General features: G+C 34.7%; 1 protein-coding gene across 1 annotated transcript in view; it reads left to right on the top strand.

The window, feature by feature from the left end:
• Window positions 1–459: 459 nt before the first annotated feature.
• FSIP2 (fibrous sheath interacting protein 2) overlaps window positions 460–27,791 on the top strand; it is a gene marked incomplete at both ends in the record, with an annotated part of 76,634 nt that continues 49,302 nt past the window's right edge. Inside the window, 12 exons of the mRNA XM_080689368.1 lie at window positions 460–558; window positions 669–794; window positions 4,514–4,675; window positions 5,706–5,795; window positions 6,879–7,018; window positions 8,075–8,216; window positions 9,057–9,167; window positions 15,790–15,913; window positions 19,075–19,161; window positions 24,342–24,454; window positions 25,329–25,374; window positions 26,735–26,841. Coding sequence (XP_080545494.1) covers window positions 460–558; window positions 669–794; window positions 4,514–4,675; window positions 5,706–5,795; window positions 6,879–7,018; window positions 8,075–8,216; window positions 9,057–9,167; window positions 15,790–15,913; window positions 19,075–19,161; window positions 24,342–24,454; window positions 25,329–25,374; window positions 26,735–26,841 — 1,347 coding nt within the window. The remainder of the gene's footprint in view (window positions 559–668; window positions 795–4,513; window positions 4,676–5,705; window positions 5,796–6,878; window positions 7,019–8,074; window positions 8,217–9,056; window positions 9,168–15,789; window positions 15,914–19,074; window positions 19,162–24,341; window positions 24,455–25,328; window positions 25,375–26,734; window positions 26,842–27,791) is intronic.

The following is a 27,791-nucleotide window of genomic DNA, read 5'->3' as shown; positions in this document are numbered from 1 at the left end:
GGATAAAGCAAGGGAGGCAAAAAGAGGAGAGATGGGGTAGGTAGAGAGAGCTAGAAAAGAACTAGACGCTGATGCATGCCCTGTGGTCCTGCCACATGAAGCCTGGTCTTGGGGTGGTGGTGACATGCAGAAGGGGTCAGATACAGAAAGCCAGGCCTTTGGCCCTGGAATGGGCCGCACAATCCCTCGATGATATTTGTGGACAGAACCCTCAGCTCCTGAGGACCTTAGCCAGCCACCCACAGGGCGTCCCCAGCTGCGGTTTGGAGGTCGGGATGCTGCGCAGCCTCCGTCGCGAGGGCCGCGGTCGATCGCCCCAACGTTCCGGCTGGAACGCGGCGGGCGCGGGGCTCGGGCCACCGGCCACTCCCTGCGGTCGGCCGTGGACGACGGGCGGACGCGGAGGCGAGCGGGGTCGGCGACTGGGCAGGGCGGCGGCGGCCCGGGCCGCGGCCGGCCATGGAGCTGTACCTGAGCGCCTGCTCCAAGGCGGCCAACGTCGCGGCCACCAAGACGGCCGCCAGCAGCCTGGGCGCCGACAGCCAGCAGTGCGGAGACGTGAGCCAACGGCGGGCCGGGGGCTCGAGGGTCTGCAGGCTGGGGGGGTGGGGGAACCAGAGGCGTTGACCCCAATGACAAACCCAAATGCTCTGTTTTATATCTGACAGGGGGCGCACAAGACCCACTTTCAGGGCTTGGGAGCAGCCCACTTACTGGATCTGCCTCTTGGGGTCAAGCTACCTATGATCCCAGGAAGTGACACTGTATACTTTACCACGAATATAAGTGAAAAGGTAAGCTAAACTAGTTTTTATTGGTTTTACGTGGGTTCCCTTTACAAACTCTTTCTACTCGCTGTTAAATCCAGAAGCTATAGAATGCAAAAGCCCATTATGGGAATTTGCACCAACATTCACAAGGAAAAAGCAATTTTTTGAAGGAAAAAAGAAAAACCTCACGTCTAACAGAAGATTTTTTTTATGCAAATAAAGAAATGTCATCTAATACGGTTTGAACAGAATAATAATTCCACCCAATCTATGCATTTGAGTCATTATTTCAAAATTCTTTGTGAACTATTATGACCCCCAGTTAACTTGTTTTGAACAATTTCACTCAATCATATTGGATTATAATATTTACTTCCCTCAATTTTTCTTTCGTGTTTTTAGTCCTCAACTCTGTCTTCTTCCCAAATTTTCCCAGTCCTTGTCTAAATCATGAATTCCTTAGAAGGTTTAGTATATTCTTGTTGAGTGGTTACTTGGATAAGTAATTTTAAAAGTTCTATAAGAATTCTAAGTGACCTCTACCCTTGCATTGTCTATGATGTCATCAAAGAGCGGAAGGAGTCTGGCATTTTATATTTTCCTAATATCTTAGTTTGGGCTCCTATAACAAAATACCATAGACTGAATATTCCTCAAGCAAGAGGAATCTATTTATCACAGTTCTGAAGGCTGAATCTTTGAGATGCCAGTGTTAACATGGTTAGGTTCTGGCTTGGGACCTCTGCATGTAACCTTTACATGGCAGGAAGAGTTAAAGAGCTCTCTGTGTATTCTTTCAAAAGGGCCTTAAACTCAGTTATGAAGGCTCTCCTTCATAACTTAGTTACCACCCAGGATTATGTTTCCTAATATGGCATTGGGGATTAATATTGTAACATATGAATTGGGGAGGGGGCACATTCAATCTATAACACCTAAAAAACATGAGTTCTTCAAAATAAGCTCTATTTAAAAGATAATTTATTTTTTCAAAATTTAGCCTGTTCTACTTGATTAAAACAAGCTGATCAAGTTATAGATAGGAGAAAGACAGAAAAGTGACTATAAATAATGATAATATACTATATATATATTTTTTTAAAATCTAAGATTATGAATGTTTTTACCTTAAAGAAGTGAATCATATTGAGGAGATACGTTTACACTGATTTTTAACACTATACAATTTATAAGTATATTAAAATATGTATCATTTTATGTATGAGTTAAAAATAAACAAATAAATAGGACCTCACAAAATTTGAGTCACATTTATACAAATTAGCTCTGCTAAAATATGCTTGAAGCTTGTTTTGTTACTAAAGATACAGTTTTAGAGTAGAAATTTAGCTCTTTTTTGTCTACTTTTTAAAATATGTTTATTATATTGCCATCTTCTATAACCATTAATTCATTTGTCTATTCTTTTCTTTTAAAAAAGTGTTCTCTAAGCCAGGCGTGGTGGCACACGCTTGTAATCCCAGTACTTGGGAGGCTGAGATTGAAGGATCGCAGGTTCATGGCCAGCCTCAGCTACTCAGTGAGACCCTCCACAACTTAGACCTTATTTCAAAATAAAAATAAAAAATACGGCTGGGATTGTAGCTCGGAGGTAAAATGTCCCTGGGTTCAATCCCTAGTACTGCCCAAATAGATAAATAATTATAAATGCATAAATAAATGAAAGTGTTCTCTATTCTTTGTTATAGTAGTTCTAATATAGTCATTTGACTGAGTAGTTACCAGATTACTTCTTGAAGACTTTGAGATTATTTTTTTCTCAGTATGATCTCCTTGATAAGAGTACTTTTCTGTGGTTATATATTTTAAGGAAAACATTATTTAAGTTGACAATAGGAGGGTTACCCTAACTTTAATGAATGTATTTCTTAAAAAAGTGTTCTGTTTACAGGTCAGTCCACAAGGTTTCTCCTTGAGAAGCATATGCCTGTCACAGCTAAAAGTCAACATCTAAGAGAAGTTGACAGTAAAATGTCACCGTCTAAAAGAGACAATCCCCTTCTTGACTTATTATTATTGATTGTTTCTCTTCTGGGAAATATGTGAGCTTTGTACCTGGTCTCACTGAATTTGAGACTTTGTGCTATTAGATTTCTTTCTTTGCTTTCTCAGGAAAGCATTTGGTAATCAGTTTTCTAATTAGGTCACTTAGAAGTGATTAAAGTTCAGTCTTAAACAAAAGGTCAGGAATTTAATGAAGCCGTTTTTAAATGCAAAGAGGAAGTTAGAATCCTCTCATATCCCACTTTTTTTTTTTATCCTTTTGTCCATATACACAGTCACCCTATTTACTCTGTGAGGTTTCTTTATAGGGTCACACCCAGCCAGACTTTTGAGTATTCAAAAATTGAACTGAAGCTGGGCATGGTGGCGCACAACTGTAATCCCCGCACTTGGGAGGTGGAGACAGGAGGATTGCACAGGTTCGAAGCCAGCCTCTCTGGCTTAAGAGACCCTGTTTCCAAATAAAGTATAAAATAGGTCTGGGAGTGTAACCCAGAGGTAGAAGGGTTTCCAGGAACCCCAGTACCACCAAAAAAAAAAAAAAAAAAAGAATTGAACTATAATTTTATTTGTAGCCTCACTGAACCCACAGGTCACATATTTGTTCTTGCAGATCTGTCTGAATTTGTGCACAATATATGGAGAAAATAGATGCCTGAAAACAGGACACATGCTGTTTTTATATATTCCCCCATGCACTCACACTAACATACACCATATTCCAAATGTCTTTTTCCTGGCTCCTGTTTGGTATTTTCTTGGACTAGTGCATGTGTTGTTACAGCCAAACAAATTTAAACCTGAAAGAATGCAAAGACAACACTGGATCTCTTCTACACCTACTTCCATTTTATACTTTTTCCCCTTCAGAAGACCCTTTTTAAGCCCTTATCACCATCTATATTTTGAAAAATTAGGAACTCAATACCCAAATCCCAATTTTGTAATGTTTTAATTTACAAATGAGATTAAGTAACTCACCTGTTCCTTTGAAGAAAAAGATAGATGTAGAAACAGACTATTAACTGATTATATTTTCCTCTTTCAGTTTGTTGATGGTATAACATAAGGTCATATTTTGTCTTTAAATATATAGAGGAATTCCATTTTTATTAATATGCTTTAATATTTTTAATATGTTTAATTGTCTTATATGGACTGTGAATTTTCTTGTGACCAACTCTCAGAGAACAGTGAGTTTCTTTCAATAAAGACTCAAGAGACAGTGACTTAACACAATCTTTAACCTCATAGATTTACTTCTATTATTTATTCAACTTGCTTCTATTTAATCATCGTGAAGTTTTTTTATTTTTCTTCATTTTCTTACAGATTGAAGTATAATAACTATAATTAATGCTGTTTTTTTCTTATTTTGAATGTAATACCATTATCTGAGAGAAGGAGGAGAAAAAGGGAGAATATCAGCATTGTACCTTAAAACAAATTATTTACTATTTCTTTTTCTATCCTCCGCTCTTCTTTGGCTCAGGGCCAAAGGCTGTTAGGATAAGGAAAAAGTAATTCAGTGAAGAAGTCTCTAGAATAATTCAGGTAGGTGAGGTTAATTAATTAAGCTTGCCCAAAGTAACCACTTCTGTTGGGTTTTCCCCAGTTCAGATTCTCTCCACATGTTTTATTTTCTGGCAGCTTCCATAGTTATTCAAAGTGATATTCATTGCTTTTACATATGAATATTTTTGGATCTGTGTTTGCAGCTTTTTCGACCTTCTTATGGTTTTAACTTGAGTGATCCTTATTGTCGGCTTTTGGAAAACCAATATAAAAATCTCCATGATCCACATTTAAGAACTTACTATAAGCGCAAAGATATCCTGAGGAGACTAAGGAAAGGTGGCTATATCACCAGCAATAATAAAGTGAGTTGAAGATTCTTTTAATAAAATAAAACCTTCAGAATTTGGTATCTGCTTCTCTACCTTTCTGGAGGGCCAGTATCACCTTTAACTTGGTCCAGAGTGGATACTTACTGGCCAATCTCACAGAATACTCAGTGTTTGCGTCCAGGGAAATAAACCACAGGTATTTCTGATATAACTACTTTTTTCATCTTTTCTCTTTGTAACATCAGATTATTGACAAGTAATATGTGTAGAAAATATGTTGTCCGCCGGGCGTGGTGGCGCACGCTTGTAATCCCCGCGCTTGGGAGGCAGAGACAGGAGGATCGCGCAGGTTCAAAGCCAGCCTCGCTGGCTTAAGAGACCCTGTTTCCAAATAAAAATATAAAATAGGTCTGGGAGTACACTCAGAGGTAGAAGGGTTTCCAGGAACCCCAGTACCACCAAAAAAAAAAAAAAATCTGGATAACATTGTTGCATTTGTAATTACATTCCAATAAATTGGAATTATTTTAATATATTCAATTGTAATAAATTTCTTATTATAAAATAGGTCATATTAATAAATAACATTTTTGAATAAGCATTTTCTGTTACTTAACAAAGGTTTTCTGGTTGTGATAACACATTAAAAATATGGTAGAAGCTGGGCATGGTGGTGCACACTTGTAATCCCACCATTCAGGGGGCTGAGACCAGAGAATAGTGGTTGGCGGATAGCTTCAGCTACTTAGTGAGGCCCTCTGCAACTCAGTGAGACCCTGTTTCAAAATAGTAAAAAAAATCAGACAGGGTGTGTAGCTTGGAGGTCGAATGACCCTGGGTTCCATTCCCAGACCCGCAAAAAAAAAAAAAAGGTAGGAAAAGTTTAAAATGAGTAAAACATTGTGAGCCAGGTTGGCTTAAAGGTCAATGAACAGGACTGACAGAGATACTACCTGTGCAATTGTTAGCAATTTATTACTCTTGATACAAAAATTTTTCTTTTAAAAGTGATTGTTATGACTTTTAATTTTAAATATTTTAATATTTTTGTTTTTGTTTTCAGATTGTATGTACCTTGAGGGAATTAAATAAGTACAGACAATATCTTACCAGCTTAAAATTAGACTTTGAAAGAAACTATGTAAGAGAACAAGTGAGTAAAATACTTAAATCTGATTTCTTTAAGCTGAGTTTGGAAGAAAGGTTTGTTTATATATTATCTTCTTATAATATTTTGGCCTTTAGTTATTGACAAACTAATTTATTATTTTTCCAAATGAAAACCTAGGACAGAAATAAATAAGATATGGAGGTTCCTACATTTGACCAAGAAAGAGAAAGGGATTTGAGTAGGTTATGTATTAATACACTAATGGCAACTGACATAATTCAGAAATTAAATTGCTAGCCAAATGTATTACTTCTACCTACTTGTGACCAGTAGAAACATCTATTGTGGCAGCAAGAATTTTAAGCTGGAATCAAAATAGTTTAGGCAATAGAGAGAGAACAGTGTGATTATCCATAATATCCTCAAGGTAATTAAAAAACACATTCACTGTGGTCTTAAATCCAAATGTGTACATTTATCCAGTAAAAAAGTGACTTCCTTTAGATTTTTTATTCAAAATTGTGTATGGTGTGTGTGTGTGTGTGTGTGTGTGTGTGTGTGTGTGTGTGTGTGTATTCTAGTTTTAGGTGCAAGAGAGTTTGAAGTTGGGAAGGTCTATTTTTTTTTTTTTGGTGGTACTGGGGTTCCTGGAAACCCTTCTACCTCCGGGATACACTTCCAGACCTATTTTATATTTTAATTTGGAAATAGGGTCTCTCAAGCCAGTGCGGCTGGCTTCAAACCTGCAGGATCCTCCTGTCTCCGCCTCCCAAGGGGATTACAAGCATGTGCCACCATGCCCCAGCAGGAAGGTCTATTTTTATAATTGTATATACTAAAGTGAAGAAAGTTGGATAAAAATGAGGATGACTTTCTCATACTTAAATTTTTTCTACTTCCTCTTTGTTTCTAGAGGTTTTGCTCTACTTACTCTATATTTTTATTTAATTTCTTTAGAATAGATAAATTTTTACTTTGATATGGTTGTATATGTCTCTTTTGAATTCAAAACAGACTTACATGCAGTTAAAAAACTAATCATTTATGGCATATAAGAATTTTAGTGGTTTTATTTATGGAAAATATAAAAATGTTATATATTTATAACCCACTTTTTTAAAATAGAAAATGCTTGCAAAACAACTACATAGACTGCAGGAAAACAATCAAATGCCTGAATTTTCTGATGTTACACAGTTCCACAATTGGTTGTTACAGGAAGGCACCCAATCTATAAAGGATCAAGAACGGTTAATAAGGCACAGGTAAGATTAAAGTTAATATGCATTTTACATATATATTGTGCACTTAAATAAATTGGAAAAAACTCAAAAGCTTGAGGGCAGGATTTTTAAAAGTAATACACACTACTGAATTCCCCTGCAGTAGAGTAGTAGGGTAGAGTGGAAGGGAGACCAACAGGTATAGGAATTAGAAACCTTGGTGCCAAGGCTATGAAGGAAAATTTCTACTAGAAAAGACAAACTTAACCTAACAGGTAAGCCAAGAAGATAACTGAAGAAAAATAAAAGATAAAAAAAATTTCTGTAGAAAAAGAGGAAGAGAAAGTAATTTTCATATGCTACAAACAATAATAACATTTATGATCAGTCTTTAAGAGCTAATAGCACTAATTTTAAAGAAGTTAGTGCAAAGTCAAAAACATAGGTTTAATATACACTAAATAGAAATGCATGTAAAAAAAAGTGTAAATTCATTTATCTCCAAACACATTTAGTCAGTAACATTTTATTATCAAGTCCTTTTGTAGGATGTGAAAGGGATATTCTTTTTTATTTAAGTAAGAATGAGCAATTGGGTTGCATTACTTTTATATGCCATTGTTATATTTCTTGGAGATGACATAAGACATATTGAAATATCAGACACCCAGACTATAAATGTTCAAAGAGTTGTAAATTACAAGGAGCCCAGTATCTACTTTGTTCTTAGAAAATGCAAATCTGCTTCTGAAGTCACTGCATCAGATATTTCAACATTCTTTGCAGATTTACATTCCTAAGGCTGCTGAGTTTTGAAACTTATTGTAAAAATGCTTTCCATTAGTTTGCTCCACATCTCCCCCTTGCCTTGGCTACAATAGTAGATGCAAATGTGGCAGAAAAAACTTGAAAATGAGTAAAAAATTGAGAGTCTGGCTGGCTAGAAGGTCGATGAACAGGACTGATAGATAAAAACTGAAAAATTTCTGGAGTTCAAAAAGTAAACAGCAAACAAGAAGATTGAAAACATCCCAACAGATGATGTCATAATAAAGAAACCAGGAAATCCACCTTCGTGATATTTGCACTCTTTTTCAGGTATCTGGACATGATAAATAGGGAGTTAGAACAACTCGAGCGCACAGCAGAGGAGCAGCGTCTACTCCAGATGGATAGGGAGGAGAGACGGCAGCGGGAACACACAAGAAGAAAACTTAATCTTCGCAGAAAAATTGAAGAGGTGAGAGAGTACAAATTTAAAACATTGACAAAAAAGTGTACATTTTTTTCATTTATAAATAATTGCAACTGCTTAAAGTCATCTCAACTCATAATAATTTACACTCTTTAAACCTTTTTTTTTTTGCTGCTGTAAGATACAAATTGTAACTTTAAAGAATAAAGTATATACCACAAGCTATATAAGAATCGACTTCTTTCCTGGGGGAAATGGGTCTCTATGTTTCCCAGGCTGGTCTCATATTTCTGGACTCGGGGATCCTCTCATCTCAGCCTCCCAAATGCTGGGACTACAGGTGCATGCCACCATACCTGGCTTACCTTCTGCTCTGAAAGAACATGTAAGAGTATTACAGGACACTATCTAACTTCTTCATAGCAGTCCATGTGGAGAGGATTTTTTTTTTTTTTTTTAGCTTCAGGAAAAATAATCGTGGCCAAACATGGTGGCACATGGCTGTCAACCCAGCTATTCTGGAGGCTGAGGCAGGAGGATTGCAAGTTCAAGGTCATCCTGGGTAACTTAGGAAAACCCAATTTCAAACGAAAAAATATAAAGAGTTAGGTGCTTCTCAGAGACAAATCACTTGCCTAGTTCTGTGTGAAGCCCTAAGTTCAGTCCACAGTACCTCTAAGGAAACAAAAACAAAAATCTTAGACATGTGAAACTTATAGGAGGCACTAAGAAAAGCCCGTTCTAAACTCAATGTATGAATTTCATTATATTTGGCCAGATTTTTGTTAAGTTCCTGACTTGTCTAATTTTCTTATTGATGGAACATGACAAAAATATCAATGGAAAGGGAAGACATACCAAGTCTAGTAACATTGTGCTCTTTAGGAATGGAAGACAAAAGAGATGTTACTTCTGACCAGGATTGGAGAAGATGTTAAAAGAGAAAAGCGGATAGAAGAACAACGACGTAAAAGTAGAGAAGAGAGTGACAGAAAGGTAAGGTGTCCTCTCCCTACTTTGGGGTCTTTGTAGAAAATCTTTTGATCCGTTACTCTAAACGATGTGCATTATATGTAATTGAAAGGTTATGAATAATTTTATTTTTGAGATGGCTTCATTATGTTGCTCAGAGCATTTCCAAATTTCTGGGCTCAAATGATTCTCTTGCCTCAACTTCCAAAATAGCTGAGACTATACAGGTATGGACCACCACACCTGACTAAACATTTCTACTATATTTTGACTGCTATATTTTTCTATAATATAAAGATTACTGTCCCATATTTTTATTGGTGCATTGTATTCATACATCTTAATGGGATACAAGATGGTAAAATCATACATGCACACATTACCCAATTAGCCCTTACCCAAATCCCACCCCATTCCCCCCCTCCCTACCTCTCATGTTTAGCTTAGTGATCTTGTTTGTTAAAGTACATCATGTACATTAAAGATTTTTCCTCTTCTTCCCTTTCATCCTCTCAGTTAGATTGCCTTATTTGATCATCTATAAAATCTCCTTCTTCATCTAGAGTTCCTTCTATGACCAATTTTCTCTCTAGATTTCACATATTATGGAGAGCATCTGATTTCTTGCTTTTTGTGACTGACTAATCTCAGTTAGCATAATGTCCTCCAGTTCCATCCATTTCTCTGTGAATGATGTAATTGTGTTTTTCTTTATGGCTGAGTAAAATTCCATTGTGTACATATCTCACAGTTTTGTAATCCATAATCTGTTGATGGGCATCTTGGCTGCTTTCATAGTTTGGCTATGGTGAATTGTATAGCTATGAACATAGATATGCATGCAGTAGTTTGGTAGTTTGGTTTCCTTTCTTTTGGGTAGATGCCCAGAAGTGCCATTGCTGGATCAAATGGTAAGTTTGTTCCCATTCTTTTGAGGATCCTCCATACTGTTTTCCAAAGTGGTTGCACTTATTTGCAATCCCATCCACAATGTATTAAAGTTCCCATTTCACATTCTAATCAGCATTTGTTTCTTGATTTATGTTATTGACTTAATTTATACCTATTTTGTATAGTTTTCCTTATAACTTATAGGTGCTAACTACTTTATCAAGGTGCAACATCTCTTAACTGTGTTGTAATATATCTCAGCAGCAGAGTACCTGCCTCATAAATTCATAGTGTCATCTTGTGGTCCAATATTTCACAGTAAATGGGAAAGTAAACAACAACTATAACAGTGAATAATGTGCAGCCTTAAAATACATGCCATGTACATACTATGATGAGTTTTATACTGATAATCCCCTAAACAGGAATGATGCAGCCAGGAATTAAAAAAACAAACAATAAAGAGCTGTAAACCTAATATAGCATTAAATATCAGGTGACACTTCAGATGTCTACAGTTCTAATAAACACAGCTATATGAATAATGAGACAAAAATTCATTAACTAAATAGTTTTAAAGAATATTAACAATACAGTTCATTAAAAGAAAATGACATAGGGTAAGAAGGCAAAAGTTTAGAATATTCAAAAGGAGAAATAGAGAGAGTTAATAAGTATAGGTCATAAAGGAGGAAAAACCCAATACAACAAAAGAAAGAAAAAGTGAGAAAGATAATCAAGGTCAAGATAATTTGACTATCTGCAATAAGAGGATAGAAAGTATAGCAAGAATAACAAAAACAAAAATTAAATAAAACACAAAACAACATAAAACCAACAAAAAAAGAATAATTCACAAAAGGCAGGCACATTTGCACACATCTGTAATCTCATTAGTTGGAAGCCTGAGACAGGAGAATCACAGGTTAGAGGATAGCTTCAGTAACTTTCTAAAACTCTCAGCAACATAGCAAGACTTTGTTTAAAAAAAATAAAATAAAAAGACCCGGGGGTGTAGCTCAGAAGTAGAATGCCCCTGGATTCAATCCACTATACAAAAATAATAAAAATAATAAAATAAAACAAAATAAAATAAAATAAAATAAAAAAGAAGAGAAAGTAAAAGAAAAGAAAAAAATATCCAAATAACAAAATACTAAAAAGAGAACATGGTCACTTCTTTTTGATAAAAGGATCTACCAAAAATGAAGACATAACCATGTTAAAAGTTTATCCTTCTTCTAATAATGATGTGCCTATTTACCTATATAAAACAAACTCTTCTTGACTTGAATACCCAGATAGAACCCAATACAGAAATTCTAGGAAACTTCAACATACCACTAGCTAGGTCATCCAGAGAAAAGATTACAATAGATACTGCAGAACAAAAGAAAACGATATACCAATTGGACCTAACATTTTTCAGAATAAACCATCCAACAACAGCTGAATCCATGTTTTATTCAGCTACTCTTGGAAGCTTCTACAAAATAGACCATTCTTTAGGCCAGAAAGCAAACACTAGCAAATTAAAGGAAAGATAATATAATTCCCTGTATCCTCTTAGATCATAACAGGCTGAGAGCAGAAATAAACAAAGAAAAGATCCAGAGGAACTACACAAATACATGGAGACTAAAGTCTACATTACTAAATAAAGGCTGGCTCAGAGAAGAAATAGGAAAAAAAATTTAAATTCCTGTAATAAAATGAAAATAGAGACACAGCATACAAAAATCTATAAAATACTCTGAAGGCAGTGTTAAGAGGGAAACTTATAATATTAAGTGACCACATTAAAAAAAAGGCCTGAAATAAGTAGTCTAATGCTGCATCTAAAGGCCTTTGAAAAGCAAGAACAAACTAACACTAAAGCTAGCAAAATGTAGAAATTAAGCAAAATCAGAGCAGAAATTAATAAAGTAGAAAGCAAACAAACAAAAGTATCTTGGCAATCAATAAAACAAAAAGTTGATTGTTTTTAAAAATGATAAGAATCATCAACCCTTAGCCAATCATTAAGATTTTTTTATACCAATTCTAAATCCACTAGAAAAGAAATAAAAAACATTCTATTTACAATAACCTCAAAAATGATAAAATAGTTAAAAATAAATTTAACCAAAGAGGTGAAACACATCTACAATGAAAATTATATACCACTAAAGAAATAAATTGAAGATGATTTTAGAAGATGGGAAGACCTAATGCTCTTGGATAGGCAGAATAAATAAAAGCAAAATGGGCATCCTACCAAAAGTAATTTACATTTTTATTATAATCAATATCAAAATATTATAGTTATTTTAAGACCTAGAGAAATCAGTTATAAAATTTATGTAGAAAACTGAAAGACCCCCAAATAGCCAAAGCAAGTCTCAGCAATAAAAACCATACCAGAAGCATCATAATACCTGACTTTGAATTATACTACAAAGTGATAGTAATAAAAACATCATTGTATTGGCCCAAAATTATACATATAGACCAAGGACAGAATAGAGGACTCAGAATAAAGCACCATGTCTATAACCATTCGATCTTTGATAAAAGTACTAAAGACATTCATTGGAAAAAGGACAGCCTTTTCAACAAATGGTATTGAGAAAACTGAATATCCATATGCAGAAGAATGAAATTAAACCCCATTCTCTTACCCTGCACAAAAGTCACCTCAAAATGATTCAAAGACCTAGAAATTAGACTAGAAACTTTGAAACTGCTAGAAGAAGACAAGGATTAACACTCTAATGGGTAAAATGTTCCTCAGTGAGACTCCAAAAGCTCAGGAAATCAAAACAATAAAGAGGATAGCATTAATTAAATAGCTTCTGCACAGCAAAAGAAACCATCAAGATACTACAGAATGGAAAAAGATCTTCACAAGTTATGTATCTGACAAAGGTCTAATATCTATAATATAAAATGAGCTGAAAATGTTTAACACTGAAAAAATAAGTAACCCAGTCCAAAAATGGGCAACCAAACTAGACTCTGCAAAATAAGAAATACATATGGCCAAAAAGTACATATAAATATTAAAATTTTTAGTGATCAAGGTAAAGAATATTAAAATTGCATTGAGATTCTAACTCCAGTTAGAATGGTAATATAGTAATAACCAAGAACACAAATATGAATAAATGTTGGCAACGATGTGGAAAAACAGGAACCCTATTACACTGTTATTAAGACTCCAAACTAGCACACCACTATGAAGATCAGTGTGTCTGTTTTTGAGAACATTGAAAATAGAACTTCCATGTGACCCAGCAATTGCCCTCGTGGGCAACTTCCCCAAGGAAGTGAAATCAAAATGTTATCATGATATTTGCATATCCACGTGCATAGCAGCCCAATTTACAATAGCCAAATTATGGAACCAGCCTAGATGTCTGTCAACAGGTGAATGGATCACAAAATCTGTTATATACACTCAATGAAATTTTACTCAGCCATAATGATGAACAAAATCATACTATTTGTAGAAATATGAATGGAACTCAAGAATATTATACTAAGGAAGTATAGCCAGTCTCAAAAAAATGAGTTGATGTATGTTTTCTTTTATGTGGATGCTAGAAAAAAATTCAGAATTAAGGGCATCATCAGATAGATAAGCAGACACTCCAAAGAAGTGACTGAGATTAAGGAAGGGAGGAGGGGTACAATATCATACAGAATGTAAAGTTGAACTAATGCTATGAATGTATACAAAATTACCAATTGCAATCTCAAAGACATGCATGGGAAGGATGATGGGGGGAGGAGTCAGGTGGGGAGGTCAACAAGAACTGTGTCCATGTATTTTTTCTGACACTGTATACCCCAGTATGATGTAAAATAGTGTGTGTGTGTGTGTGTGTGTGTGTGTTCATACACTAGTCAATCAGAATGTACATGAGAAATCAAATTCTTAATGAAAAATGAATTGTTGTGAAGGCCAAACTATGGGCAAACATGTATAGTCACATCCTATGTCCAGTGACCTTTTTATTTCTTTTGGTCATGCCTCCTTTAGGGCCAGGATTGGGGGGTAGTAAACCCTTCATATCTTGTGTTGTTTGCCAAGCATCTGGCTAGAGTGTTTTTTTTATCTAAAACTAGTTGAAATGGTTCTCAGCTTTCCTGCACAGCACTACAAGGTAGGATGGAGCATGAGGTACAATCCTTTGGAGTATAAGCAGAAAGGTTAGAGGTGTTCAGGTTGGGTTTAGTGCCTGATTCTAAATAGAAATTTAGGCAGCTGGAGTCTAGGTTTGAAAATAAGTTTGAAATTTTGTTGAATGGTGTCTACTTTAAAGAAGTTACTAGAACATGGTCCAAGAAAGAGCCAGTCAGAAGCTGCGCTAGACTTCTTGGGGCTCTGTGGTTTCTCAAAAATTCCTTTTTCAGTGCAAGCCAAACAAATACCCTGGGTAGAGGGATCACTTCAGGTCCCTGCTCACTTCACTGTCCGTAAAAATAGCCCTCAATGACTCTGTCCCCCAAGTGTAAACACATCTATTTGTTCAATTTTTCTGACTCAGGCCACCTAGTTATGGGAGCTCCCACACTCAAAGGGAAAGAGTCACGTTCTTCTCATGTCTCTGACCTATTCCCATCTGAGTTCACTCATCTCTGTGCCTGAGTCACTCACATTCTGGCAGGTGGAGCCCTGGTCCCTGGGTGGATACTGGTCAGGACTGTGTGGCAATGTTTACTATGCTCTCCTGTGTTCCCACTGCAGCAGACTCTGATATGTAGTCTTTTAAGAGGCTCCCAAGTTAGGAAGCAGGAGTTCTTCAGCCAGCAGCTCACAGTGTAGCTTCTGATTTGGCCAGGTTCACCCTGCCTTTCTTCTATTGATTTACTTCTCTTTATGGGTCATAGTACTCTATACCCAGCATTATTTGACTGGGTACCAGGTATTGTGAATTTTACTTTAGGTACTGGATATCTTTATATACTTATGAAGAGTCTCTATCTTTTTGATGTGTGTAATGTATCAGTAAACAATCTGATTATACATGTCTTTCTTTTTAAGATTTGATGCAGACCCACATTTGATCTAGAACTCGTTACTCTTTATTACTGAGGCAGGATCCCTCTCATCTGAGTACTCTACCCAGTGTGACTCCTCAAGTCTTTGCAGTGGGGCTGGTGAGGTTTCCATCATGGTTTCCATCTTTAGGTTGATGTAAAGCACTGCTCTCTCTAAACCCTTAAAATGTTATTTTCTGAAGTCATAGGCAGTTTCTTTACACACATGTACTGATCCATTTTCTTACTCAATACTCCATGAAACCCTCTAAGCATCTTTGGTGGTTTTTTTTCTGTGAATTCTCCTTTCTGCTACATCTATGGTCAATATTAGCACACAGATTCACAAAAGGAAGCCACATTTTATGTATTATGTTATGATTAACTACAGTAGACCCAGTTAACTTTTGGCTAAGTCCTCAGAATTGTCCTATTGAAAACTTCTGAGCAATTACTTAGACTCAGCAGGATAGTGGAAAATGAGAGAACTTATCTGAACAAAAACTATATTGCTCCCCACAAGTATGGAGTAAGGTAAATTGCAGCCAAATGTCAAATGGTTCTTCATTTTTTATCACAAACAGATATTCACCATGCCACACTCCTATTTTTGTACTCAGTGCAAACTTACAAGTCACAAGAAAGGAATTTCTGTTCATATCCTATATGTCTTTGAGTTTATAAATGTCAAATTGGTATTAACCAATGAATTTTTTTTTTACTATTTTAGAAACAAGCCTTATTAGAGAAAAAAATGGCTTATCATTTACAAAAAATGCAAGATACTGGATTTAAAGAAGATACAGGGAAAACTATATTTGAATACAATGGACAAGATGGAACATATAATGAATGTGAGAATAAAAAATGATGTAGATAAGTAGGAAAAGCTTATCTAATGTAAAAATATCCTGTGTAGTATTCTGTGTGCCTATACTTGCTACTTACTTTATTCTAGGCCTTTTCTATTCTCTTTCATAATACAGACCAAATTGAAGAGTAAACATGTATAAAATTTTTTAAAATTCTAAACAATTAGTAAGTAGATTAAGGTTCAAGTTTTGTTTATAATAGGGTCTTACTAAGTTGCTAAGTGTGTACTACAGTACTAACCGACTTCCCTATACTACTAACACTATAAAAACTTGTATTAAGATAATTACTATTGTATACCAGGAGAGTGTTTAGCTATGTTGCCAACTATCACAAGTAAGGTACCAGGAAAGAAAGGGAGAGAAGAAGGAAGAAAGGAAGAGAAGGAAATATAAAAAAGAGAAAAATCTAAGAAAGTTTAAAAGGAGAAACAAAGATCCATGACTTTGTGAGATGCCCATATCAGCTTCATTGTATTAATAACATTGTAAAACTATAGTGAGTCTTCTCCCTCAATATTAATTAAAATTTGCTAGCCAAAGCATAAGAAAATAAAAAAATTTTAGCTATGTGAGTACATCGCATTGGAAAAGAACATTATCATCGGTGCTGTTTCCTCATCAGTCCTATTTCTATGTCAAAGTCTGCTGGTGTCACTACAGTAGATTTATTAGCTAGTCTCCTTGGCTTTCATTTTTACTGACCTTTTTTTCTCTCACTATTCCCAGATCATATCTAAAACTACTCTGAAGAGTTCTTCTCCTGACCCTCACACTACTGCTATAAACACAGCTCACTTGCCAGTCTAATTTTTAAGTTTTATTTCACACTATTTATTTATTTATTTATTTATTTTTTATACTTGGGAATGAAACTCAGGGGCATTCTACCTCCAAGCTATACCTATAGCTCTATTTATTATTATATTATTATTATTATTATTATTATTATTATTATTATTTTAAACAGGGTCTCACTAAGTTGTACACGTCCTCACTAAGTAGCTGAGGCTGTCCGCGAACCGTGATCCTCCTGTCTCAGCCTCCCAAATGCTGGGATTACAAGCATGTGCCACCACATCTAGCTCACACTGTAATCTTGAAGATCACATGTTTGCTCTATTGTTGAAAAAATCATTCCCCGGAGCCGGATTGCCACACTGTCTCTTGTGCTTCCTTGCTTTATGGACTTGGAAATGGCTTAGTTGAGTTGCTTCGGTTCTCAGAGACAGTTCATTACCTAAAAGCAAAGATAATATCTTCCTTAGTTTTGGCAAAGAGCCTCCAAATCCTGGCACATCGTAAGCAGTTTATTTACTACATTGTTCTGGCAAATGGTACTACTGACCATTCCTAAAATACAGGCAACATTTTCTACTTCTCTGCCTTTCTAACCAATTTTTTTGGCTCAGAATGAGCTGTGCATTGTTTCTTTTTCTCTTTTTCTTTTCTATTTTTTTATTTGTGTGCCTGTGTGTGTGTGTGTGTGTGTGTGTGTGCATGTTTGTTTGTGTGTGTGTGTGTGTGTGTGTGTGTGTGTGTGTGTGTCTATGTCACTAGGTATTGCACCCAGGGGCATTCTCCCTCTGAGCTAAACCCCCAGGCCTATTTTATTTTTTGTTTATAATAGGGTCTCACTAAATTGCTGAGGCTGTTCTCGAACCTGCAATCCTCCTGTCTCAGCCTCCCAAGTACTGAGATTACAAGCATGTACCACCCCACCCAGCAGATGCTCATCGTTTCTATAAAATCCTACTACTTTGTAAGCCCCACATATACTCCATTAAGTCTTTCAGAATTGTATTTGGAAGATATCACTCCTTTGAGTCCCTTTAGTAATCTGTAGCTTTCATAATATAACTATCACACTTTTCCTTCTGCCTTAATTATAATTGTAACTCCCTCTTCTGTGTCTTATAGAAAGCTACAAGAAATACACACAGACATACATACACAAACACACACTAAATGCATGTTTGGTAAATTAATCTTATCCATTTACTACTTTGAGACAATAATAGCAATTTCTTACTTTAGAGATGAATCACTTTAGGCTGGGCATGTCGACATATAATCTCAGTACTTGGTAGGCTGAGATAGGAGGATTGTAGGTTGAAGGACAGCCTTATCAATTTAATGAGACTCTCAGAAATGGAAAGAGACCTTGTTTCAAAAAGAAAATTTAAAAACGCGGTGGAGGTGTATAACTCAGAGGAAAAATGCCCCAGGGTTTAATTCCTAGTAACAAGTAAAAATATTTATTAATTTATTATTTTATAACATATTATTTATTTACTAAATAAATCACATTAGAAACAATATAACTTCTTTAACTTTCTTATGTAATAGAAAATTAATATCAAATAGCTATCTTAACATTTGTTATCTCACTTATTCTTTTGAAGTAGTATATTAGTTAATTTATATTTTTGAAATGACAGAATAATAATACCTATTTTACAGAGAAAATTGAATTATACCACTAGAGTAATGTCATCTTCCATCAGTGGAAAACTTCCAGAGGTTTACAAATAGATAGGCTATATCAGAAGAATCTGTTCCAATAATCAGCAAGGGGTAGGGGAGACAGCATTTCCCCATTTCACATCTCTTAAGAAGAAACATTGAGCACCTATAAGAGTGAGGATGCTGCCTCCTCACATAGCTCTAAAAAGAATTTGATTCCTTTCTACCAAAAAGAAGGAAACTATCTATTAACTACCTACCAATTTACATATATTATTTATTCTATATTATACTCTCTGTACTTGCTTATGCAAAACTGCAAGGCCAAATCCAAGAATTACAATGGTCACTGTGGGCTGGTAGATAATTAGTCCAGTCACTATGCTGTTATACATTTCCATGAAGAGAAAATTACATGTTCTAGTAGGCTGCATTAGATTTTCCTTTCTGCTAGAAGAAAATTTTGTCTCCAGCTACATCTTTTAACTTAAAGGGATAGTATTTCTGGAATAATTATATCCTCTTATTTCACATCTCTCGATCTTATCCTAGACGCCCTGCCCATTCTCACATATGGATTAGCAAATGGCTCACTTCCTGGACATCAAAGTATTAGTAGTCTATCTTGGATAATTCTGTTATTACTATCATTAAAACAAATATTATATTTCTTTAAGCTTCTCCAAAGAAGAAAAAGAAGGCTTGCGATGACATAAAATTAGTCTATCCAGTTGGTGACCAGAAGGCATATAAAGGAGTACATGGTAATTGAATATAGGAAACGCTAAGTGCTAAGTATAATCATTTAGGAACAGATTGAACTTAGTAATAACCCCCTTTATTTAGATGCAGATAAATCTTTTCTTTTGACAAATGACTAGATTGATGCTTAACAACAAATATTTAGCCTCTAAAAGTTTCAGAATTTAATCCCTAAAAAACAATGTAATATTTTGAACTTGTCACTATATTATCAATATAAAAAAGTTAACTAACTGCTATTAAATATACAGTTCGGAGCCAGGCATAGTAGTGAACCTTTGTAATCTCAGCACTTAGGAGGCTGAGACAGGAGAATCACACAGGTTCAAAGCCAGCCTCAGCTATTTAGTGAGGCTCTCAGCAACTTAGTGAGACCTTGTTTCCAAATAAAATATAAAATAGGTCTGGGAGCATAGCCCGGGGGTAGAAAGCCCCTGAGTTTCATTCCCAGTAACACACACACATACACACAAACACACACACACACACACACACACACACACACAAACACACACACACACAAATATAATTCAGAATACTTAACTAAATTTTAAAATATTTTAATGATCAAATTATTTTAAAAAAATGAAGTGGTTCAGAAATTATTAAAATACCTGAAACACTGCGAACTTTATTAAAATATCACTATATTTATTTATACTATATATTTTTATATTGTATATTAACACTCACTAGATTAGACTATGACTAAAAATAATAACAAAAATTCCACTAATAATACACAATATATAGCATAAAACTATTAATATTTAACAGTATAACTCCTTTCTTACTATCAAATTTCAAAGTTAAAACTAATGTGTAAACACTGAATAACCTGGTCCTTATTGAATAAAATCTAAAGAAATTAAATCCAAATTCTTTCCTCCTCAGTATACAATATGACTCAGAAAACTGGTAAGAAAAGTGGGTGCCATAAGCTATCTTTCACCCTCAGAATCACAGAAGTTGAGTTAATTCATCTCTTAAGATTCATGGGTCTTATTTTAGAAATCCAAATAGTTTTTTTTTACCACACACCAAAGAATTACTATAACACACACAATTATGACAACACCAAGCCCAAATCTAATGAATATAGACAATAAATAATAAAAAATCACCTTATAAAATCGTAATGTTTCGCCTGGCCTGGTGGGGCACGCTTGTAATCCCCGGGCTTGGGAGGCGGAGACAGGAGGATCACACAGGTTCGAAGCCAGCCGCACTGGATTAAAAGACCCTGTTTCAAATAAAAAAGTATTAAAAAAATATAGGTCTGGGAGTGTTGCCCAGAGGCAGAAGGGCTTCCAGGAACCCCAGTACCAATAATAATAATAATAATAATAATAATAATAATAATAATAATAAAAAATATAAAATTTTAATGTTTCATATAGTTCGGACTGACATTACAGTTTTCAGAAAGTCTTTTCCCAGTGAGGAAAGAGTGATATATCAAAAAATTTGTTTTTAGCCTTACTTGGAATGAAGTACTGTTACAATTTTCAAGAGGCCAGACTTGCAAATTTACTTAGGTACAGTTTGGAAAAAATATTAAAAGATGAATTGTGAAACAATATTGATCCACATCCGGCTGAGGGTATCTATAGACAGTTTAATTATATGGATTTTATTTTTTTTCTTTTCAAAACTGTTACGTCTATTTTAATTCATTTGCCGTTCCCTATTTTGTAATTAACATATCTATATCTGTAAAACTATAATAAGATTTTTAAGTGAAGTATATTAAATGTATAGATTAATTCAAGATGGAAAAAATCTTCATTATACAGGGTCTTTTAATCCATAAACATGGAAAACTTTCCTCATATTTAGGTTATCCTTGATTTTTGTTATATGTTTTCTAATGTTCAGCTTACAGGCTATATATATATATATATATATATATATATATATATATATATATGTTACATTTTATTTATACCTAACTATTTAACTTTTTCATATTATTGTACATTTTTTAAAATTTGGTTTTCAGTGTCCCATACCTATAGCTATTGTTTTTACTATTTCCCTAGTATAGGTTTTTTTTTTCCTTTTTTTTTTTTCGGTACTGGGGATGGAACCCAGGGGCATTCTAGCTTCACTATACCCTCTGCTCTATTTTTTATTCTTTATTTTGAAACAGGGTCTGACAGTTGTGGATGGCCTCACTAAGTAGCTGAGGCTGTCCTCAAACCGTGATCCTCCTGTTTCAGCCTCCCAAATGCTGGGATTGCAAGTGTGTGCCACCACGCCCGGCCCCTCTGTATAGGTTTCATAGTGTTTCTTGATTAGAATTCACATAGTTCTTTGCAATCAACTATGAATAAACACTTTACCTCTTTTAAATGCAGTTACCTTACTAATATGTACATCCCATTCATTATCTTTTCTCTATGTTATAGTTGTATTATGTCATAGTACATTCATATATATTAAATATCCAGTAAGTCAGTGTACTAAGTTTATCATTAGATAATATATATACATATATACTAGGTTATATATATATATGTATATAATATAGTAGATATATATATACTACACACATACACAAACACATACACACAAGCTTGAACCCAGGGGCATTCTACTTCCAAGCTACACCCTAAGCCCTATTATATTTTGAAACATGTTCTCACTAGGTTAACAAAAGTCTCACTACTTGCTGAAGCTGTCCTCCAACCTGCGATCCTCCTGTCTTAGCATCCCAAGAACTGATTACAGACATGTGCCAACATACCCAGCTTCAAATATATATTTATTTTTTATTTACTTATTTATTTTGGTGGTACTGGGGATGGAACCTTTCTACCTCCAGGCTACACTCCCAGATCCATTTTATATTTTTTTATTAGGAAACAGGGTCTCTTAAGCCAGCGAGGCTGGCTTCGAACTTACGCGATCCTCTTGTCTCCACATCCCAAGCACGGGAATTACAAGCATGTGCCACCACGCCCAGCTCAAATATATATTAAAATAACCCAATAGGAGAAGCAAAGACCATATGTTTTGGGTTTTCATTTCATTACTGGGGTTCAAGATGCCTTTTTGTTATTTCTTTCTTCCACCTATAAAACCTTTTTTGGCATAACTTTTAGAAATGAATTTAGTTTTCTTTCATTTGAGAATGACTTAATATTTTATATTTTTTGTACATAATAATGATTTGTAGGTGGATAATTAATTTGCATTTAAGATCGTTAAAATTTTTATTTTATTTTATTATTTTCACGGTTTTAAGGAAAAACTTGAAAAATGTGAGCCAACTCAAGAATGAGAGGCCATTGAAATCTTTACAATCCTTCTTTTACTAGGGACCCAAGAGGGGGTAGCATGGCAGGAATGCTGAATTTTAATTGATCTTTATTTTTGTCTTTCTTCCACTTAAGTGTTGGCAAAAATGTAAAAGAACTCAAATTATGATGCACTGCTGATATGTGTAAAATTGGATGATCATTTTGGAAAACAGCTTGAGGTGTTATAAAAGTTGAACATGTTGTGCATGGTGGGGTGCATATCTGTAATCCTAGTACTTAGGAGGCTAAGACAGGATGAGCACAGGTTTGAAGTTAGAGAGTGATAACTTGGTAAAACTTTGTTTCAAAATAAAAATAAACAAGGTTTTTGTGTATAGCTCAGAGATAGAACCTTCTGGATTCATTCTCCAGTACTATACATACAAAAAAAAAAAAAGATTAGAGCTCAAAAGACTATACATTAGCAAAACAAATAACCCAATCAAGAAATGGCAACTGAACTGAATGGACAATTCAAAAAAGAAGAGATACAGATGGTCAACAGATACATGAAAAGATGTTCAACATCATTAGCCATCAGGGAGATGCAAATCAAAACTATGCTGAGATTCCATCTAACCCCAATCAGAGTGGCAAGCATAAAGAAATCAAATAACAACAAATGCTGTTGAGGATGTGGGGAAAGAGGAACTCTTTTACACTGTTGGTGGGAGTGCAAACTATTTCAGCTGCTATGGAGATCAGTGTGGAGATTCCTTAGAAAACTGGGAATGGATCCACCATATGATCCAGCTGTACCCACCCCTGGGTATCTTTCCAGAGTGGTTGAAATCAGAGAACTACAGTAACATATGTACTACCATGTTCATAGCAGCACAATTCGTAATAGCCAAAATATGGAACCAACCTAGTTCTCCATCAAGAGACGAATGAATTGCAAAATTATGGGAAATATACACAATGGAATTCTACTCAGCTATAAGGAAGAACTAAATCATGTCATTCGTAAGAAGATGAAAAGACCTGGAGAACATTATATTGAGATCAACCAAGCACAGAAAGAAAAGGGACATATGTTTTCTCTAATATACCCAAACTAAGGACTATTAGGAATATCAGAGGCACTCCAGAAAATGGAAGGGAAACCTCAGGAAAGCTAAAATGAAAGGGGAGAGGAAGAAGGCTGAGGTTGATTAATGGAGGAGCTACATATGAATATGTGTAAAAGTATAAATGTAGCACGGTTAACCTGGACACACATCATTGGGGAGAGGGGACATGAGGTGTAAAAGAGAGCACCAAGCACACTCTGAATGTATGCCATTTTCAATATTATTATTCACAAGAAATAAAAAAGAAGAAAAAATAATATAGTTACTGTACAACCCATGTATTCTATGACTAGATATTTATATAACTAAAATGAAAAAAGTATGGCCACATGAGATTTGTGTATGTAATTTTACAGAATTTTATTTATGAAAGGCTCAGGCTGGAATCAACCAAAAAATTCATCAACTGATGAGTATGTGTATCAAATCAGACAAATAAGAAAAGAAAAGAAACAAGCTATTGGAACATGTGGTAACAATATGTTGACTGAAAGAAGCCAGCACTCACCCAAAAAGAGTACAGATTATATCATTCTGTACATACAAAATTCCTCAAAATGCAAACTAATCTTGAGAGGTATAAGTCAATTTGGGGGGAGATTAGACTATATGGTTTAAAATGGTATATAAGAACATGTTTATGGATAATTGAAATGTCTTGATTGCAATAATGTTTTCACTGTTGTATACATATATAAAAGTTGATTACATAATTTTATTTAAATAAATACAATTTATTTTACTTCAATTATATTGAATAATGTTATTTTAAAACATCAGGCTTTCTCTTTCATTTACTTTTAGGATATGCAGCAAATTCTATTTATCATTCTCAAAGTAGTTCAAAGAATATTACAAAAAAATCAGCTTCCAATTTCTGTCATGTAGATGAACAGGAGAATGGCACAGAACAAAAGGTAAACAATTATGTTTTAAAATTTTGTTTAGTGATTTATTTTACTAGTTTTTTACTTCTATGAGCATGTCCTTTACTAAAATGGCATTGATTAGTTAGCAATATTGACTTATGAGCATGAGAATTGTTTCCTTTCCTGGGCAAAAAAAAAAAAAAAAATTTAAAGGTTTAAGTTAGTTTGGTTATAAATGTACTATGTAATTCAGCAGAAACAAATCCAAAGGTTTAGCTTGTTTCTAAATGTGCTATACAATTTAGCAGAAACAAATCCAAACAAATACCTAGGAAGAATAATAATACTCATGAGTATTTATTGAGCATATGCTATTGACTTGACACTGTGCTAAGCCAAAAAGAAGGAAAACAAGGAAATGAGTCACATATAATTCAAAGATGAAGAAGACACAGCCAGTTCTCCCTGAGGAGTCCTTGTTTAGTAGTGCAACAATCATATAATAAAATGAGTCTGGAATGATGAATTTTACTTGGGTTCTAAGCAGTGTCTTCAATAAATACACTATTTAATTGGCTAGGGTAAGAATGGATAGAGTACATTTCTCTCAGAAAAATGCCTGTAAAGTTTTTAGACTCATTTGTTAAATGGATATCATTTAATCTTTAAAGTGTAGAATCCTGGATGAGGATGTTTGTACAATGGTACTTATTGAGATCAGCGTTGACCTGACACTGAGTCCTTGTGGAAGGTATCTCAGGAGGTTGACAATATATCTTTTCTCTCACACAACTATTATGAGAGATATGGGGGAAGAAAAAGGGAAATTTATAGTCTTATTTGGTTGACTGATAGAAGACAAAATATCTTTCAGAAGGACAATTCCTCATGAATGTTTTTCTCTTTAATATTGTATATATAGAAAGATGGAACAGTAACTAAAATGTCGAGTGTGGTTGATGAGAAAGGTAAGAAAGTGGAAATGTCCATAATTATTTCATTATTAAATACATACTTAAAGTTTCCTTATATTGTTTTTAAATTGTTTACCTAAATATAATAAGTATTTTTATTTTGAAAAATAGAGATGATATAAAATTACTTATGAATATATATAGTTATTGTTTGATAAATGCACCTTTTATAATTTGTGAAATATTGAAAAATTAACAGTCCCTGCTGTGGGTGTTTGTAGTAGTAAGCAATGTAAGTTACTGACATATTAGAATATAGACAATTTCCCCAAGAATGTCCCTGTACTCTATTATCATCCATTCCCAGCTAGCAACGCATCCAGTTTCATATTTCTCCTTACATGAAATATACTTTACTTACAAATTTAGGGCCCTGTTAGGTTTCTGCAAGTCATTAAAATTACTCTCATGCATATCCTACAAACACACATTAAAAACACAAGAACACGACATCTTTCTTCATTTAGTGGCTAGTAACCACCTCAAAGTCAACATAAACTACATTCTTCATCTTCACAACTCTCTTATTTTCACCCAGGTACAAAACTCAGGCTATATTCGACTCTTTCTTCTTTTCATATTTTTACATCTAAAAGTTGCCACTTCTGTTTAACTTATTTTCTTACTTTATCCTATCCTTCTTTCTTTTTTATTGTCACTACTTTTATCTCTGCCTCCTTCATTCTCAACTATTGCAATAAACTTCCTCCAATCACCTCTTCTTTGCAATCCACTATCTTTTTTTTTTTTTTTTTTTTTTTGTGGTACTGAGGTTCCTGGAAGCCCTTCTATGTCCGGGCTATACTCCCATACCTATTTTTTATTTTTATTTGGAAACAGGGTCTCTTAAGCCAGTGAGGCTGGCTTCGAACCTGCACGATCCTCCTGTCTCTGCCTCCCAAGTGCGGGGATTACAAGCGTGCGCCACCACACCTGGCTCCACCATCCATTTTGCTGTGAGAATGATCTTCTTAAAATACAGCTTTGTTTACTTCCTTGTCCAAATCATGGGTTGTTTTTTATTTCGTTGCCTGCTGAATGAATTTCAGATAGTTAATTCTGGCAGTGGGCTGTGGTTAGTTTTCTACGATTACTGGTGTAATAGAGCCAGAAGTTAAGGGTTTCAAATTTATCTTTGAAGAAAATAGTGAGCCACTAAATTCTTTAGACAGTAAGCATCAAAATAGCCATGTCCTCTTGGAGATCTTAATTCAAATAAATTTCCAATTATGGTAGTCCGAATCATTGCGGCAGCTTGATAGAGAAGACTTTGGAGCAGAGCTATAGTTTAATATTTACCTTCATTCCTGCAATGCTAACTTCTCATATGTAAAGGAATTTATTCTTTCTCTAGGAGCTATAAACCTGTCAGCTCGAGGTTCAATTCTTTCAGCTCAAAATTCACCCACAAAAAATGTTCAAAGATCTTCACAGTCATTTGGGGACCCTTCAAAAGAAGAGGTATGTAATATTTCTTTTGCTCCAGATATAGAGAGTAGGTACATGAGATATGATCTTGTGGTCATCATTGGTATATGAAAATGTCATGTTTTCACCATACATAACAGCTTTATTTCCTGAAATTATTCATTCCACAGTAAAATTGTTATAATTTTAGGAGAATCTGCATAACTATAAGCCACAAGATGGTGGTTTATAATACATATCATAGTCTTCAAAATATTCAAATTGGGTTTCTTTGACTGGGTTTCTACCAGTACTCATTTAGGTCTTTTTGACCAGTGATCAATTTTCCGATGTTGGAAAGTTATCAGAAAATATTTAGGGCACTGCTTTTGCGTATAAAGTCGATTTTCTCTGTGGGTTGTCAATTTGTTATTCATGGATTCAAGTCCACATTCTTGCTTTCATTATTAGCATAGTATAAACTCTTTCCCTGTGCTAGAAGTTAATATGGTTTGAAAAAGATTTCAGTAAGCTGGAGATTTACCAAATTATTTCCAAATAAAATCATAGTTGAAGTAGAAAGTGACATTATTTTCTCTGCCTTATAATACTTAATCTTTGATAGATTAAATAATGGAGAACTCCTGAAATGTAGTATGATTATCATACAATGCTTCTCTGGACAGAGTGGGGCAAACCTGTAATCTGAGTACTTGGAAGGCTGAGATAGAAAGTTTGCAAATTCAAATCCAGACCTGACAATTTAGTGAGGCTCTCATCCACTTTGTGAGACTTGGTTTACAAATAAATAATAAAATAGGGCTGGCAGTATAGCTCAAAATTAGTATATTTTGAATTCCATCTCTAGCACCACATGCACACAAAAAAATAAAAAAGCAAAAGAATTAAAATAAATTTATTAACAGCACTGATATTTGTAATAATCATATTGCCTAACATATTTCAAATGTTATGTCTTTAATTTAAAAAAGAAGAAAATGTCT

Source organism: Muscardinus avellanarius (genome assembly GCF_963383645.1).
Source record: "Muscardinus avellanarius genome assembly, chromosome: 2".
Lineage (NCBI taxonomy): Eukaryota > Metazoa > Chordata > Mammalia > Rodentia > Gliridae > Muscardinus > Muscardinus avellanarius.
The sequence above is the reverse complement of the archived record's forward strand: the minus strand, read 5'-3'. Positions and strand labels throughout refer to the sequence as shown.